Raw genomic sequence first — 13,385 nt, 5'->3', positions numbered from 1 at the left:
AGGCTATCACAATTGCAATGTGTCAATAACCATACATGCGGTAGGTATAGACATCATGCAAATAGGAGATCTTGGAGTAAAGAGAGGAGAGCTGCAAAATGCATAACCCACTAAGCAAAGCTCAATATATAACCTAAAAGCATATAAATATCACTAATAACATACTAATAGACATAAGTGTCAAGTGATCAAATCAACCTATTGTAGCATAACTGCATCCAATATATATCAAGAGAGCATGTACACGAAGTACGTGTCCCACGATCTCGATGAAAGCTCAAGCTCAACTGTATAAATCCAAAGCTCTATGTAACATCCAAAGTAGCACAAATAACTCCCACTAGAACAAAATCAAATGTCAAATAAGCAATGCAAGCTCAAAACATCAAATGCATGGCATCCAAGTATCCAAGATACATGAAGCATAAGTTGAGAGCATAAAACCCAATAGATTCTTCAAGCCCGTAACAGCATAAGCTACTAAAGTAACCAAGGCATATAACCATATCCAAGATCAATGTAACAGAGCCCAAATCTTAGCTCAAAAGCATGTCATAGCATATCGGGAAGTATACATAATGACCGGAGTAGCAACACATCCACTGAGTATCCCATCAAGAATCAATGAGCATTAGGCATAAGTTTTTCGCCGATAAATGCTTGCTGCCCTATTATTACAGTGCTAAAATGACAGTAAAATCTAAGCTACTTCAAACTCAAATCAATCCCAAAAGCATAACCATACCATGCATGCACCAAAATAACATCCCCGAATCATCAAGCATGCATTATGAAATTCATTGTTTGCCGTCCAAATAAGAATTGTTTTATTCTACGTAAAACAAAGAACAAAAAACTACACAAAACCAAGTCTATGAGTGCCTAGATCTGTAGCTCTCATCATGCTTTTTGTTTCTAGCTATGGAACACCTAAATCCAATACCGTATACAAAAGTTATAGCCAAAATACAACTGTGTTATCAAGGTACCATAGCTATCCACAAGTTTTACAGTATGCTCTATATCCACTCAAAATGGATAAAATGGCTACTCCTCAACTCAATAAGCACTCAAAAAGACTCAACTAAGCCTCGGGAAGCTCCTCAACGAGTACAAAGCAAGCTCGAACAAGCCGGAAGAAGGAAAGACCCAATGCATACCTCAAGAGAAAGAAAGAATGGCTACCATGAAACCTTGAGTTGAAGCTTTGAATCCGAGCTGAAGCAAAGGATGAAGAAGCTCCTCAAATGATTGGCTCTAATACAAATTGAAAGGTAGAGCCCGAGTGAAAGCACACAAACGGAAGTAAGAGATATGGCAAATGGAGCAAGAGAGCAAGAGAGAGAGACATCGTATGCGAGAACTCCAATAGTCACAATGTGTGATCAGCCTTCCCTTATTCAAATGTCATTGAAAGAATAAAGAATAAACTGACAATGATGGGCACTCACCATCTACAATGTACAAGTGTGCGGGTATTGTCACTATAATGAATACATGAGCAGTTAGGCACAAGTGCCTTTACCCCAATAGAATGCAAGTACCAAACTTTCAAACTATCACAATTCTTCACAATTGTGCCCAAAATTGTACAAATCAGTACTCAGCTTGCAATTTATAGTGATACAATGCTGTGCTGCACTCATCTCGAGACACTTGCCCAAAAGACAATTTACAACAATTTAATGCTAAAACTTACTAATTTTTATTGAACATCCCCAAAATTCACTATGAAAATCTGACATACACACCAAGATAATGCAGCTCTAATGCTTGTTCCCTATCTTTGAATGCGTGTCAAGCAAAAACCCCAAATTTCTTCTCAAAATTTTAAGAAATTGAGAAAATATATACCTTACAATCTGAGATTCTGTTGAAATGTTGCCGTGGGACACATGCTGACAGTAACCACCAACTGTAATGCACCTTGTGATGCTTTTTAAAGCCAAAAAACTCAAAAGCCCCAAGTTTCTTGCACAAATCTCAAAGAAATTGTGGTATGTTTGCATTTCCGGTGTTGGTTCACACGTAGCATTGCAAATCGGGCAAATTCCCCGAATGTTGGGTGCGTCAATATGCACGCATAGAGTTCGGAACTTGTTGGAAAATGGGCTGAGTTGGCTGCACAGCTGACATGGCAGGTTAGACCTCACAATGGACCAAACAAGTGGCATCTAGTGCAACTAATACAGTGGCTTGAGCTGCCGACATGGTGAGCGGTGTTGCAAGCAAGAGCATAGCAAGACGGCAAGTTTGCAACAAGTCAAGGCAGGTGGTAGCGATTGTGGAGCAAGAGGCGCAATGGTGACACTTGGCAAGTTGGCAAAGGAAGCATGTAGGCAGCACAAGACACAACACAATTGGCAAACTAATCAACACAGGTACTAGTGGAGCAAGCACAGCTGCTGGCAGCACAAGCAGACTGTTGGTGGTGCGCAAGAGGACAGGGAAGCATTGATGCTGCTGGGTGCAAGTATGGCAATGGGTGAACCTGGCTTGGGCAGCCCCTCCTTGCTCCTCCCCTAGGCTAAGAGCTGGTGGCAACATGACGAGCAATACCAGGCGGCTAACAATGGCTGTTTGGGATCCATGCACAGAAGCTGCTCTCAAACCAAATGTGAGAAATGGCACCAGCTCTAGAAAAGAGAGAAACGAGAGATAGTGATAGTGTGTGAGCTGAAGTTAAAAAAAGTAGAGTGTACTTGCTGAACTGAGAGATAGTGATAGTGTGTGAGCTGAAGTTAAAAAAAGTAGTGTGTACTTGCCGAACTGAAAGACAGAGTGAAAGTGCAACTAATGTTTAGGGCAAGGGTTGACCCAACCAACCTTCCATCAACTGACTGGAGTTCGGTTTACTTACTCTAGAGCCCAGTGTCCCTACTTTAATGTCCTAAGACACTAGGCATACACACCCTACCTTAACATTAATAAGTATCCACACCAAACGAATTACATTGGGCACTACTCAAGATTGGCAAATTCTAACTTTCTTTAATCTGTATAGCTATCTATTGAACCTATTAGTGACTCTTGGGATCTAAGGTGTCTTTCATGCCTAAGGCTTCAATCAGGCTGAGCTCTAGCTGAAGGGCTTCATTCAGAGGACAAGTTCATCAACTAATTTTAATTTTCTTGCCTTCCCTTCTATTCCGAGTAATTGAAGTACCTACTTATTCATGCTTCCCGCCACAGCTTTGTTAGGCTGCACTGTAACGGGAATCTTATTTCCAATCTATGTTCATCAAACAATGTTATTTTCTTGATTTCAATTCTGCTTCAAGTAATGGAAAAACTTGGATGCTTTCTTGGGGACAAAAAAGGAACTTGATTTTGGCACTAAAATAACCAATAAAATGAATATACAAGGAATAGCCATGCTATTGATCTCCAGGACATTTACACTACAAAGACTTTTTCCTCGGATTTAGATACATATCATAAGCATGCTCTCCATGGGAGCTGGCAAGGCAAGTATATAAGGCGGTTCCAAGAGGATGATGAGAGATGCTTTCATGCTGGCATGGGTGCTTCATGATACACTTAATTGCTCTTTACAAGGCTGCCTTTGTACCTCATACTTTCACTTCAAGGGGATTTTTCTCTAAGGTTTCATTATAGAATTTTCCTCTCTAGAAAAATATTTATCATTGGTTAAGAATTATCAAGAGCTTCGGACTACATGAAGTGGTCAACAAGGAACAAGCATCATCAGATAACTGTCAAACATGTGCAACAAGCAAGCATTCATGTGTCATGAACTATAGGGCAGTTGCTCCCAATTTCACTTTCAATCAGAAAGCTAAACCATGTGTTGATCAATAAAATGGCTGATTTTTATCACTGCCACATTGTACAAGCTTCCCTACATCATGCTGAAGCTGCATAAGCATCAGTTTTCATCAGCTAAGATACACAAATGATATTGCTTGTTTGTTTTCAGCAAATGAATCCTATGCATCTTCCTTTTTTCATCTGGGGGTTATCTGCTAGACCCACTGGACACTTTTAGGGTCCAAGATATCTTCTATGAATGGTCTATGACTTCTTCATTTAAATCATCGTTTACTTTTTTCCTTTCTATATCCAAGTAATGTAGAAAGTCTGACTTCACTCAGAAAAAACGAAAACTTGAGCTCAACACTAAAATGATGGTATGATCAATTTACTCGTACTGCTCAAAAGATATTGCTGATTTGTTAGGAGCATAAGAATCTGTAGTCTCCTTCAGTATTTGATATAGAAGGCTGACTTTCTATCTATTGGTAATTGCTAGTATCTAAGGTGTCTTTTGTGAAGGCGTACAGCTCCCCCATATAGCCTAAGCTGTGGATGCATACATTCATGTTTATTGTTTTGAGCATAAGAATCTCTGGTCTCCTTCCGTATTTGATATAGAAGGCTGTCTTTTTATCTATTGTGATTGCTAGTATCTAAGGTGTCTTTTGTGAATGCATGCAGCCCCATTAAGGCAAAGCTGCAGATGGATACCTTCTTATATGCACATTCTCAACAATTTATTTTAGTTTCGCGTCTTTTTTTTCTTCCAAGTAATTGTAAAACCTGGATTTGGCACTAAAATATTTGATATGATCAAATGGGTATACTCCAACTGAAATATATCCTTCATACAAAGCTATCTACAGCTTGAACACTGTCAATTGTTTAATACGAACATCAGAAATGACCTGTTGCTGCTCATACTAGTTATCAAATCTTACTATACGTCTATGGACAAGCTCAATTCCTTTTCTCCCGAGTCTTAATGGACCATGCATGACACATGGATTGTACTTTTTCCGCTCTAACCACAGGCCGAGAACTTCTTGTTTATTCCTCAGAAGAACCTTGAGAATGATGAGGTACTCGTAGCTACTTTCTCTTTATCTGTATTGACAGCAAGATTGCACTAATTACAAAATCCAAATACTCACGATTGACTACTCAAGATTGGCTTAGATTACTTACACTTAGCCAAATTCTGCAGTCACTAAATATAACAAAGCGTTTGTAATGTCCTTTAGGGTGAAGGCCTTCAAATACTGAAAAGGAAGGCTCCTGGAGAAGAGACATAAGCTCCAAATGTACTTCAGCATTGCAAACATAGCCAAGAATAGTGCAATCCCTTATTATGGCACATGCATTCAATTCCATATGCCTCTTCTGATTTAAATGGAAGAAAACATTGATGTTCACATGTCGCAGGCAGTAGAACTCTTTTAGAAGACACAATTGGATAACAAAACAGTTGAACCCATTACAGATAAGAAAGCAATAGAGTTAGTGAACACTCACTACATGCTGATGTCAAATGGTTAAGCAGTCCGCAAGGAGTTCCATCAGGCGTATGCACAGGACATAAGAACCCCCAAGATCTGAAAAAACACTGAACGTGAGAGGACAACTTAAATCACCAGAATGCTAGCAAATGCAAGCATAGAAGTTAACTTACTCCGGTAGCAATTTTCTAACAGTGGTAGTCCGAAGAGTTTGAAAAAATGCTCCTCTATGTATGGATCGAAAATGTGACATGTATCTTAAAAAGTTGAGTCTTTCTGCAACTATTGTAAATCCAGTTGACTGTAACACAATCAATCCAATTCTCAAGACTCACCAAACACTGAGCAAAATATATTTATTACTCAGTCTTTCAATGAGAAATAATCTAGCTTTGATTGAACTGGTTAAAGTACAATTCTCTGCACAGTTGTAGAAGACATTCTCAACTTGCATGTGTAAAGCAGCAACCAGTATATCAACCAAGTATGTGAGACCATCAATAATGAACTACTGTTAATCAGAGAAGACTGACTTCAGTAACGATGAGACAACACCTGGTCTTGTGATAACACAAGGGGATCTAGGAAATCTGAGAGAACACTAAACACATCAACCCCATGAAAATGCAAGTCCTGGAACACTCAGTAACAGCAGAAATGTCATTACATGCTTACATTCTATTTCCATGCCTCTACTATATAAGGCACTGACAGGCATGCACTATTCAGGTTCAAAACAAGGATTTCTGAACTAATAAAGGAGGAATTTGATCGCAACTACCAAGCATGACCTGTCACAGTGCAAAAGAACTGCAAGCTAGCACTAAAGCATAGTGACATGGGACATGATTTGGGGACGGGAACAGGGAAAGGGGTGAGCACTGGGAATAGCCATCTTGTGTCACTGTGAGAAGGGGCTCACAAGGGGACAAGACTCAGACTGTGGTATCAGTAAGGGACTGGGACAGGAGCTAGAAAATGGCTGTCCCATGTCACTATACAACTGCAAAGAGAGAGAGAGAGAGAGAGAGAGAGAGAGACACACACACCCAAAGAGAGAGAGAGAGAGAGAGAGAGAGAGAGAAGATGATGGACCGCGCCCCGTCGCCTGAGCGCCCCGTTGCCTGCGCGCCCCGTCGTCTGAGTGCCCCGTCGCGCCCCGGCGCCTGGGTGCCCCGTCGCCTGCGCGTCCTGTCGCCTGAGCGCCCCGTTGCCTGCACGCCCCGTCGCCTGCGCGCCCCGTCGCCCACGAACCAGGATGCCCCGTCGCCACGTAGCCTAGTCCTGTCCCTGCCCTTGCCTGACCTGCGCACCCTGACAGTGTTCACCGTCGACGCCTGGAGCTTGCCCGCCTGTCCCGCCCCTGTTTGCCTGTGCCTGTCGGATCCAGCTCGCCTGACGACCGCCCAACTGCGCTGCCTGTGCTCGTTTCCTCTGCGTCAGTGTGGCTGTGGCCCCGTCGACGCCTGAGAGACGCTGCCCTCGCCAGTCAGCCACCGTGGTGGTCGCCCCAGACTTTTAACGCCTGCAACCTGTTCGTGTGACGTCCCGAGGGTCGTCCTCCGCCGTGTGCGAAACCAGCTTACAGGGGTGCAGATTTCTACCTCAGCCGACAGTGATCTGCACTGTGCGTCAGTCCTCCTTCGAGATCAGCTCGTCATACAAGATGGCTGGTTTGGATCTGGATTTCATAGACCAAACGGTGGCAGCACTTGGCCCGGATTATGATGCTGAGGAACCGGAGGATATGGTTCCGTGCACTGAAGAGATGCCCCCGGGTCCTGACATCCAGCCTGCGGGTAAACGTACCAAGCATACCTCGGAAGAGATAGGTGTTATTCAGGATCGTTCCTATGCGCAGGTTGCTTCGGATTCTGTGGACTCTCAGGAGGTGGACTAGGAGCATCTGCTGGAATTTGCCAACACTCTACTTGGCGAATATGTTCAACATAATCAGGAAGCCTTCTCTAACTCTGCACCTGACGATGTTCTGGAAGCTACCGTCGACCCAAAAACTGTCCTACGCTCCTTTTCGGTGTTTTATGATCGCGCTGTGATACTCTTCTTCACTGGTCGAATCCCGCTGCTTTCCCGTAATCGCCAATGGCTGCAGAGTCTGCTACAAGGGGAATGTGTTGAAGAGATTTTTGTTGGGTCCCGAGGTTTTTTTGAGGTCCTCTTGAAAACTGAGACGCACCGTGCTGCTCTCATGTCTAAATTGCCTTTGTTTTTTGATCGTCGGTTGGTTCATGTGGTTCCATGGCGCCCGATGGCAGATTTTCAGCGCCTCCTGCAACGTGAATGCCCTGTGTGGGTAGAAGTGGAAAATTGTCCAGCTGTTTATTGGCCGCTATTGAAGGATGCTATGGCCGCTGTGGGCACGGTTCTGGTCCCTCCCAGTCTCAGGGCTGTGAATCGCAACCACTTGTGCATGTTATAGGATACTGCAAGGAAAAGGCCTGCTTGGTTACGCCTCAATTGCTCTGGCATGCATCCGTTACACTTTCGTTTGAAATGGGGCAATTTTGCAGGCCATTGCTTTTCCTGTGGACAGTTGGGGCACTTTATGGCTGAATGCCCAGAGCAGCAACACATTTCAGATGCGAGCCATGTTGCTCCGCCCATGGAAGATATGGTGTGTGATGCTCCGTCGCTGGATATTATCCACCCGCCCCAAGTTCTGGCCAAAGGTAAACAACAGGTTTCGGGTCTGGATTCCCGTGCCACTGATTGGGTTGAAGTACGTGCAAAAAAAGGCAACAGGATTGTTGCTGGCATGGAGAGTACTGTGCCTACTACCTCACAAGATTCCATGCGTACATATATGCGCAGGAAGGAAATGTTGTCTTCCGAGCGCTCTGCTCCTGCTATGGTTTCCTCAGCCCCCCGTCCTCAGCCCGCCAGGAAAATGTATTCGGATCGTCTAAAGGGTCCACCTGCAAAGCTGGCTTTTGATACCAGAGGCAACGTCATTACCCCGTGGGACCGTCGTTATCCACGTTCCAACCCCAAGCAAGCAGATATGCCGTCTACTTCCAAATCTGGTCCTCAGAACTCTTTTGCGGTGTTGGCGGATTTCTTGGATGAGGGAGTCCTGGACATTCTCGCCGACAAAGTCAAATCGAGGCAAGCTGTGCCTCGTACCTGATTGTGTTTTGCATACACATGAAAATAGCCACGTGGAATGTGCGAGGAGTTTGTTCTCGACACAAGCAACATGCCATGTGGACTGCATTGTATGAGAATCAGTGGGATGTCCTGTGCGCTGTTGAGCACAAGAGTCACGGTGACGCCGGAAAAGTTGTGGATTGCCATGGCTTTCATTTGTTCTATGTAGGAACACAGGCCATGCATTATTCGGGTGTGCTCATGATTGTACATGCCAAATATCAACATGTTCTTATTAAAAATGATGTTCATGGCCGCTTTTTGGTGGTTGAAATTTTATTCGAAGGGGAAATCTTATGGTTACTTGGCCTCTATGCTCCGAATGATTCGTTATCTCGCCGGGAGCTTTGGCAGACTTTGCAGACTTCCTTGTCACTTGGCAGACGGGGCTTCTTCATGGGGGATTTCAATATGTGTGTTGATTCTTCCCAGTCCACATCGGAGCACTCGGTAATGGATGCGCCGGAAAGTCATATGTGGCATGAGTTGGCTCTTGCTGTTCTTAAGCAAGATCTCTGGTCCTGGCTACACCCGTCTTCTACAGGATTTACTTTCCATTCGGCCCAGTATGCAACAACATGGTCGCGGTTGGACCGTATATATATCATGCAGAATGATGATTTTCTGCCTGAGATGCTCGAAATAAAAGTGTTGCAGCAATATGCCTTGTCGGACCATTTCCCTCTGCAGTTCGAGTTGCTTGCACAACCCATTGCACCTTTCAAGCAATTTCTGGAGAGACTCCCTTTGCGTTTCAACTCGTCCTACTTGAAGCATGCAATTTTTCAGGGCTATATGCAGCAATTGCTTGACAGATTCTTCTTGGACTTTTCCTCTCAGGGCACTGCGTCATTTGAAAGATTGCTCTCTAATGTGCAGCGGGTTGCTCGGCAGTATGGGATCTATCATGCATCTCTTTGTCGGCGCCGTCGACAGGCAACGGAGGACCTGCTGGTTTTGGTTCGCTCCCTGCTGGTGGACACTCCGGATGATGCATTTTTGCTTGCACTGGCCATGCGGGTGGCCGATCTTATTAAAGAATTTCAGTTAAAATCGTATCAGCAGGCCAAATTGCAACATCTGACAGAGACTTTGCAAGATAGTGCAAGTCAGGCCCATAAGTTCTTTCGAGATCTCCATGCCTCTCCTGCTCGAGAGAATATGACCAGACTCGAGGATGCAGAAGGCCACCTTATCCTGGATCCACAGACTATTGTGCATATGTGCAGGAATTATTTCCGTGACCTTCTCGGTTCCGCTTCTCCACCTTCAGCCCAAATTACTCAAGCCCGTTCGGTTTTTTATGACCTGGTCCGCAATCAGCTTCCGCAGGACATGCAAGCTACTATGGAGTCAGATATTGGTGAGGTAGAGGTTATGGACGTCTTGTTACACTTGCCCAAAGATAAAAGTCCGGGTTGGGATGGTCTCACCAATGAGTTCTTTGAAGCTTTCGCTACCCAACTGGCGAAACCATTGCAGGCTTTGTTTCAGCAGGTGTGGGAAACGGAGATCATGCCTCCCTCATGGAAACAAGGACTTATTAAACTGTTTCCAAAAGTTCCTTCGCCATCTAAGTTGACACAGTGGCGCCCAATTTCTTTGATGGGTTCAATGTACAAAATCTTTTCCAAAGTAATGGCGAATCGGCTCCATAAGCATCTCCCTGCCCTTGTGCACCCTCTCCAGTATGGTTTCATTAAGGGCCGAAATATTCTACACAATGTTTTGAATGCCCAATTGGCCATTGATTATGCCAGGCATTCTAATCAGGAGGTAGTACTGATTCAACTGGACCTGGAAAAGGCTTTTGACTATCTCGACTGGTCTTTCGTTGCTGAACTTATGTCTGCTATGGGCTTTGGTGCTCGGATGTCTCGTCTAATCTACACTATTTGTGCTGCGGCGTCTTCGCGAGTCATACTGAACAGAGGTGTTACTGAGCCATTTGTCCTTGCCCGTTCTGTCAGACAGGGGTGCCCTTTGAGCCCTTTATTCTTTGCCCTTGCAACACATCCAGTTCTTTCCATGTTATCACATATGGCCGCCTCTTCTCAGTTGGCCGGACTGTTGCTTCCTACAGGACAGCACTTCATTAACCAATCCCTGGCGGATGATACCTTTATGATTTTGCGTGCGGACAAGGATAACCTTCGAAAAGCATTGGATGTTTGGGGTCTCTTTGGTCAGGCGTCAGGCCTTCGTATCAATGCGCTCAAATCAGCCATGCTAAGCTGCACGGAGTCGGATTTGCAGTCCTTGGACTGGCAGGGTGTGGTTGTTCCTCGTGGCTCCATTGTCAGGCATCTTGGATACCCTTTGGGTGTTGATGTTCCCCCAAAGCAGCTTCTGCAGTGGATTTCTCAAAAAATGGTGGCTAAGTTTATGTATTGGAAGTCTCAGGCCTGGCCCTTCCATGTTCGCCTCAAAGTAGCCCAGATAATTATGTTGCCAATGCTCACATATTTCTTGCCATTGTTGCCCTGGACTACAACGACTCTGAATGCTCTTACTCAGTCTATTCGCTTCATGCTATGGAAGAAGGACTCATTGCATGCAGGTATTTCCTGGATCTCGTGGTCGCATGCGTGCACCCCCAAACGCATGGGTGGCGGAGCTATTTTAGATGCCCAAACTCACATGCAGGCACTTCGTTGGTCTCTTTTCCGCGCCATGTGCTCGGATCATCATCCGTGGGTCGCTATAGCCCGTTATTTCCTTGAGGGCCATGGGCTTCTGCATGGCAATACCCAAATCCAGAGTTCTTGGTGGCATGTTCTTAATGCTGATTCGCGGTTCTCCAGTTCTTCTTCATCGTTGCTTACTCATTTGGTATGTTCCTGGAAACACGTCCTTCAAAAGGCTCAGTGGCATCCAACGGAGGATCGCTTGGCTACTAACTCTTTTCAATTGGAATTACTGGCAGTCTCGCGTTTACTTTCGTGGAAAGGTAAACATGAGCTTAGACCACAATTCAACCGGATGGCACGTTTGGGTTTGTCTTCGGTTGCGGATGCCACCCTTGCCAGTCGCAATGTGCTTATATCGTTTCGTACAGCTAGGAGGCTTTTCAGGATCCCTCGTGGATATAGGCCTTTATGGGAACAGCTTTTGACGGTGCTCCAGAGCAGACAACCCTTTCCTGCTCTTGCTTCGGATCATCCCTGGCAGGATTGGGACCTACAAGGCCGGCTGAATTTGAGCAAAGCTTCTGCTAACCAAGTGTATCATCTTCTGATTAAAGATCATCAATGGCTAGTTACTAAAGCGAATGCTTTATGGGGATTGTGTAAATCCCGGTCATGGTGGAGGGCAACTGTGATGGAGGGCTGGTTGAACAAGACACCCTTTAAATATAAAGTCTTTCTTTGGAGAGTGATGATTGGGGGTCTTCCGCTTGCTTCGGCTCTTTCCAAGCGACGAATCTCCAATGGCACCTGTTTCTTTTGCACCACTACTATGGAATCCGCCCGCCACCGATTTATTTCTTGCCCCGTCGCTAAGAAAGTCTGGTTATTTTTGTCGGCTGTTTGGCGCGGGGTGGTTGGTATCACCCTGCGCCCCTTTGATTGGGTTTTTGGCCAGCCCAAATACCCTACTCCCGCACAGCCACATATGAAGCTCATGTATCACTTTCTTCGATACTGGGGCTGTTGGCATAACTGGACCATTCGGAATGCTTTTCTGTTTGACTCCGCCTATAATGTTCAGCGGCATATTGTGAGGCTTAAGGGCCTCTTGTATTGGCAGTTAGCTCTTCTCCATCGTTCTGATTTGCTCTCTACGCAGGACCTCCGTCCCTGGCATATGGCAATTTCCTCCGCATCCTTGCCATGACATTATAACTTGTAGTACTTAGAACCTCTTCACATAATGGCTTGGATTGTCGTCATGTATCTTGTAATCAAGTAATCTTGTATTTTTTTCGTAATTAATACAATTACTTTTTACGAAAAAACGAGACACACACACCCACATATAGAGGTGTATTAACCTCCGCAAAAGGCCAATGTAGGCTATGAGACAAGACCAAAGTACATTGATGTCCAATATCATATCATCATTAAGTGAAAGAAAAATGCATCCTAGTATAAGGCTAACATCTAAACATCTAAGGACTCTTAAGTATAAAGATTGTATGTCCAAATGTATATAGCTACAATAGCTCCTCTCTAAATCTCAAGGCCAGCACATGATCCCAACTATGATGTGGTCCAAGGCCACTTTGCTGGCGTGTGGAGGTGTGAGTCTCCTACGCCTCCCAATGATGGCCCTGATCTAGCTATATGGGCCCCTCCATTGCCTACCAGGTGGGTGATGTCTCCATGCTCAGCAAAGAGCAATGACCTTGTCTAGTCTGACTCTGCAGCGCAGGGGTAGATACAGTCCGGCGAGATGACTCTGCCTGCTGAACTAGTAGCGCATGTGGAATCTGATCTCTGGCAGAAATCCATCATTGCTTTGTGCTTAGGTCCCTTTGGGTGAGCTAGTCTCTTGTCTCATAGTAGTGTTATGCAGCACCTCTGGAACTCTAGTAGGAAAAGCCCTAGGCATCTCTTATCATCATACTCCATGACACAGCAAAGCAATTGAAAGCCCTCAGAGCTCTAGTAGGAAAAGCCCTAGGCATCTCTTATCATCATACTCCATGACACAGAAAAGCAATCGATTGTCCTCACACGAGGCAATGATATCTCCCTCATGTCATAGGACACTATACATTTTCATATGCAATACTCCTCATCTTAGGCTCTCTATCACATAGAGCTGGCATATCTTATCCTCTGCAAGGGAATCTATCTATCTACATGTCTATGTCCTTAGCTGGTGGGAAGAGGTGTGTCTCTGTCCAATCGCAGCCCACATATCATGGGAGAGGCGTGTCCATTAACTATGGTCAGTCAATAAATCCATCCTTAGATAGTTGTAGAAACTGGCTCC

General features: G+C 44.8%; 1 protein-coding gene across 2 annotated transcripts in view; it reads right to left on the bottom strand.

Annotated features, from left to right (window-relative positions):
* The window catches only part of NRPA2 (nuclear RNA polymerase A2), an 87,475-nt gene that overhangs the window by 36,230 nt on the left and 37,860 nt on the right, over positions 1-13,385 (bottom strand). For both annotated transcript variants that reach the window (XM_087687910.1, XM_087687911.1), the window contains exons 15-16: positions 5,450-5,577; positions 5,293-5,372 (exon numbers count right to left, since the gene is read on the bottom strand). In XM_087687910.1, the coding sequence (XP_087544036.1) occupies positions 5,293-5,372; positions 5,450-5,577 (208 nt within the window). The remainder of the gene's footprint in view (positions 1-5,292; positions 5,373-5,449; positions 5,578-13,385) is intronic.

This window comes from Lygodium microphyllum, chromosome 11 (assembly GCF_053477565.2).
Source record: "Lygodium microphyllum isolate KBCC chromosome 11, Lygodium_microphyllum_v1.1.10, whole genome shotgun sequence".
In the NCBI taxonomy this organism is placed as follows: domain Eukaryota; kingdom Viridiplantae; phylum Streptophyta; class Polypodiopsida; order Schizaeales; family Lygodiaceae; genus Lygodium; species Lygodium microphyllum.
The sequence above is the reverse complement of the archived record's forward strand: the minus strand, read 5'-3'. Positions and strand labels throughout refer to the sequence as shown.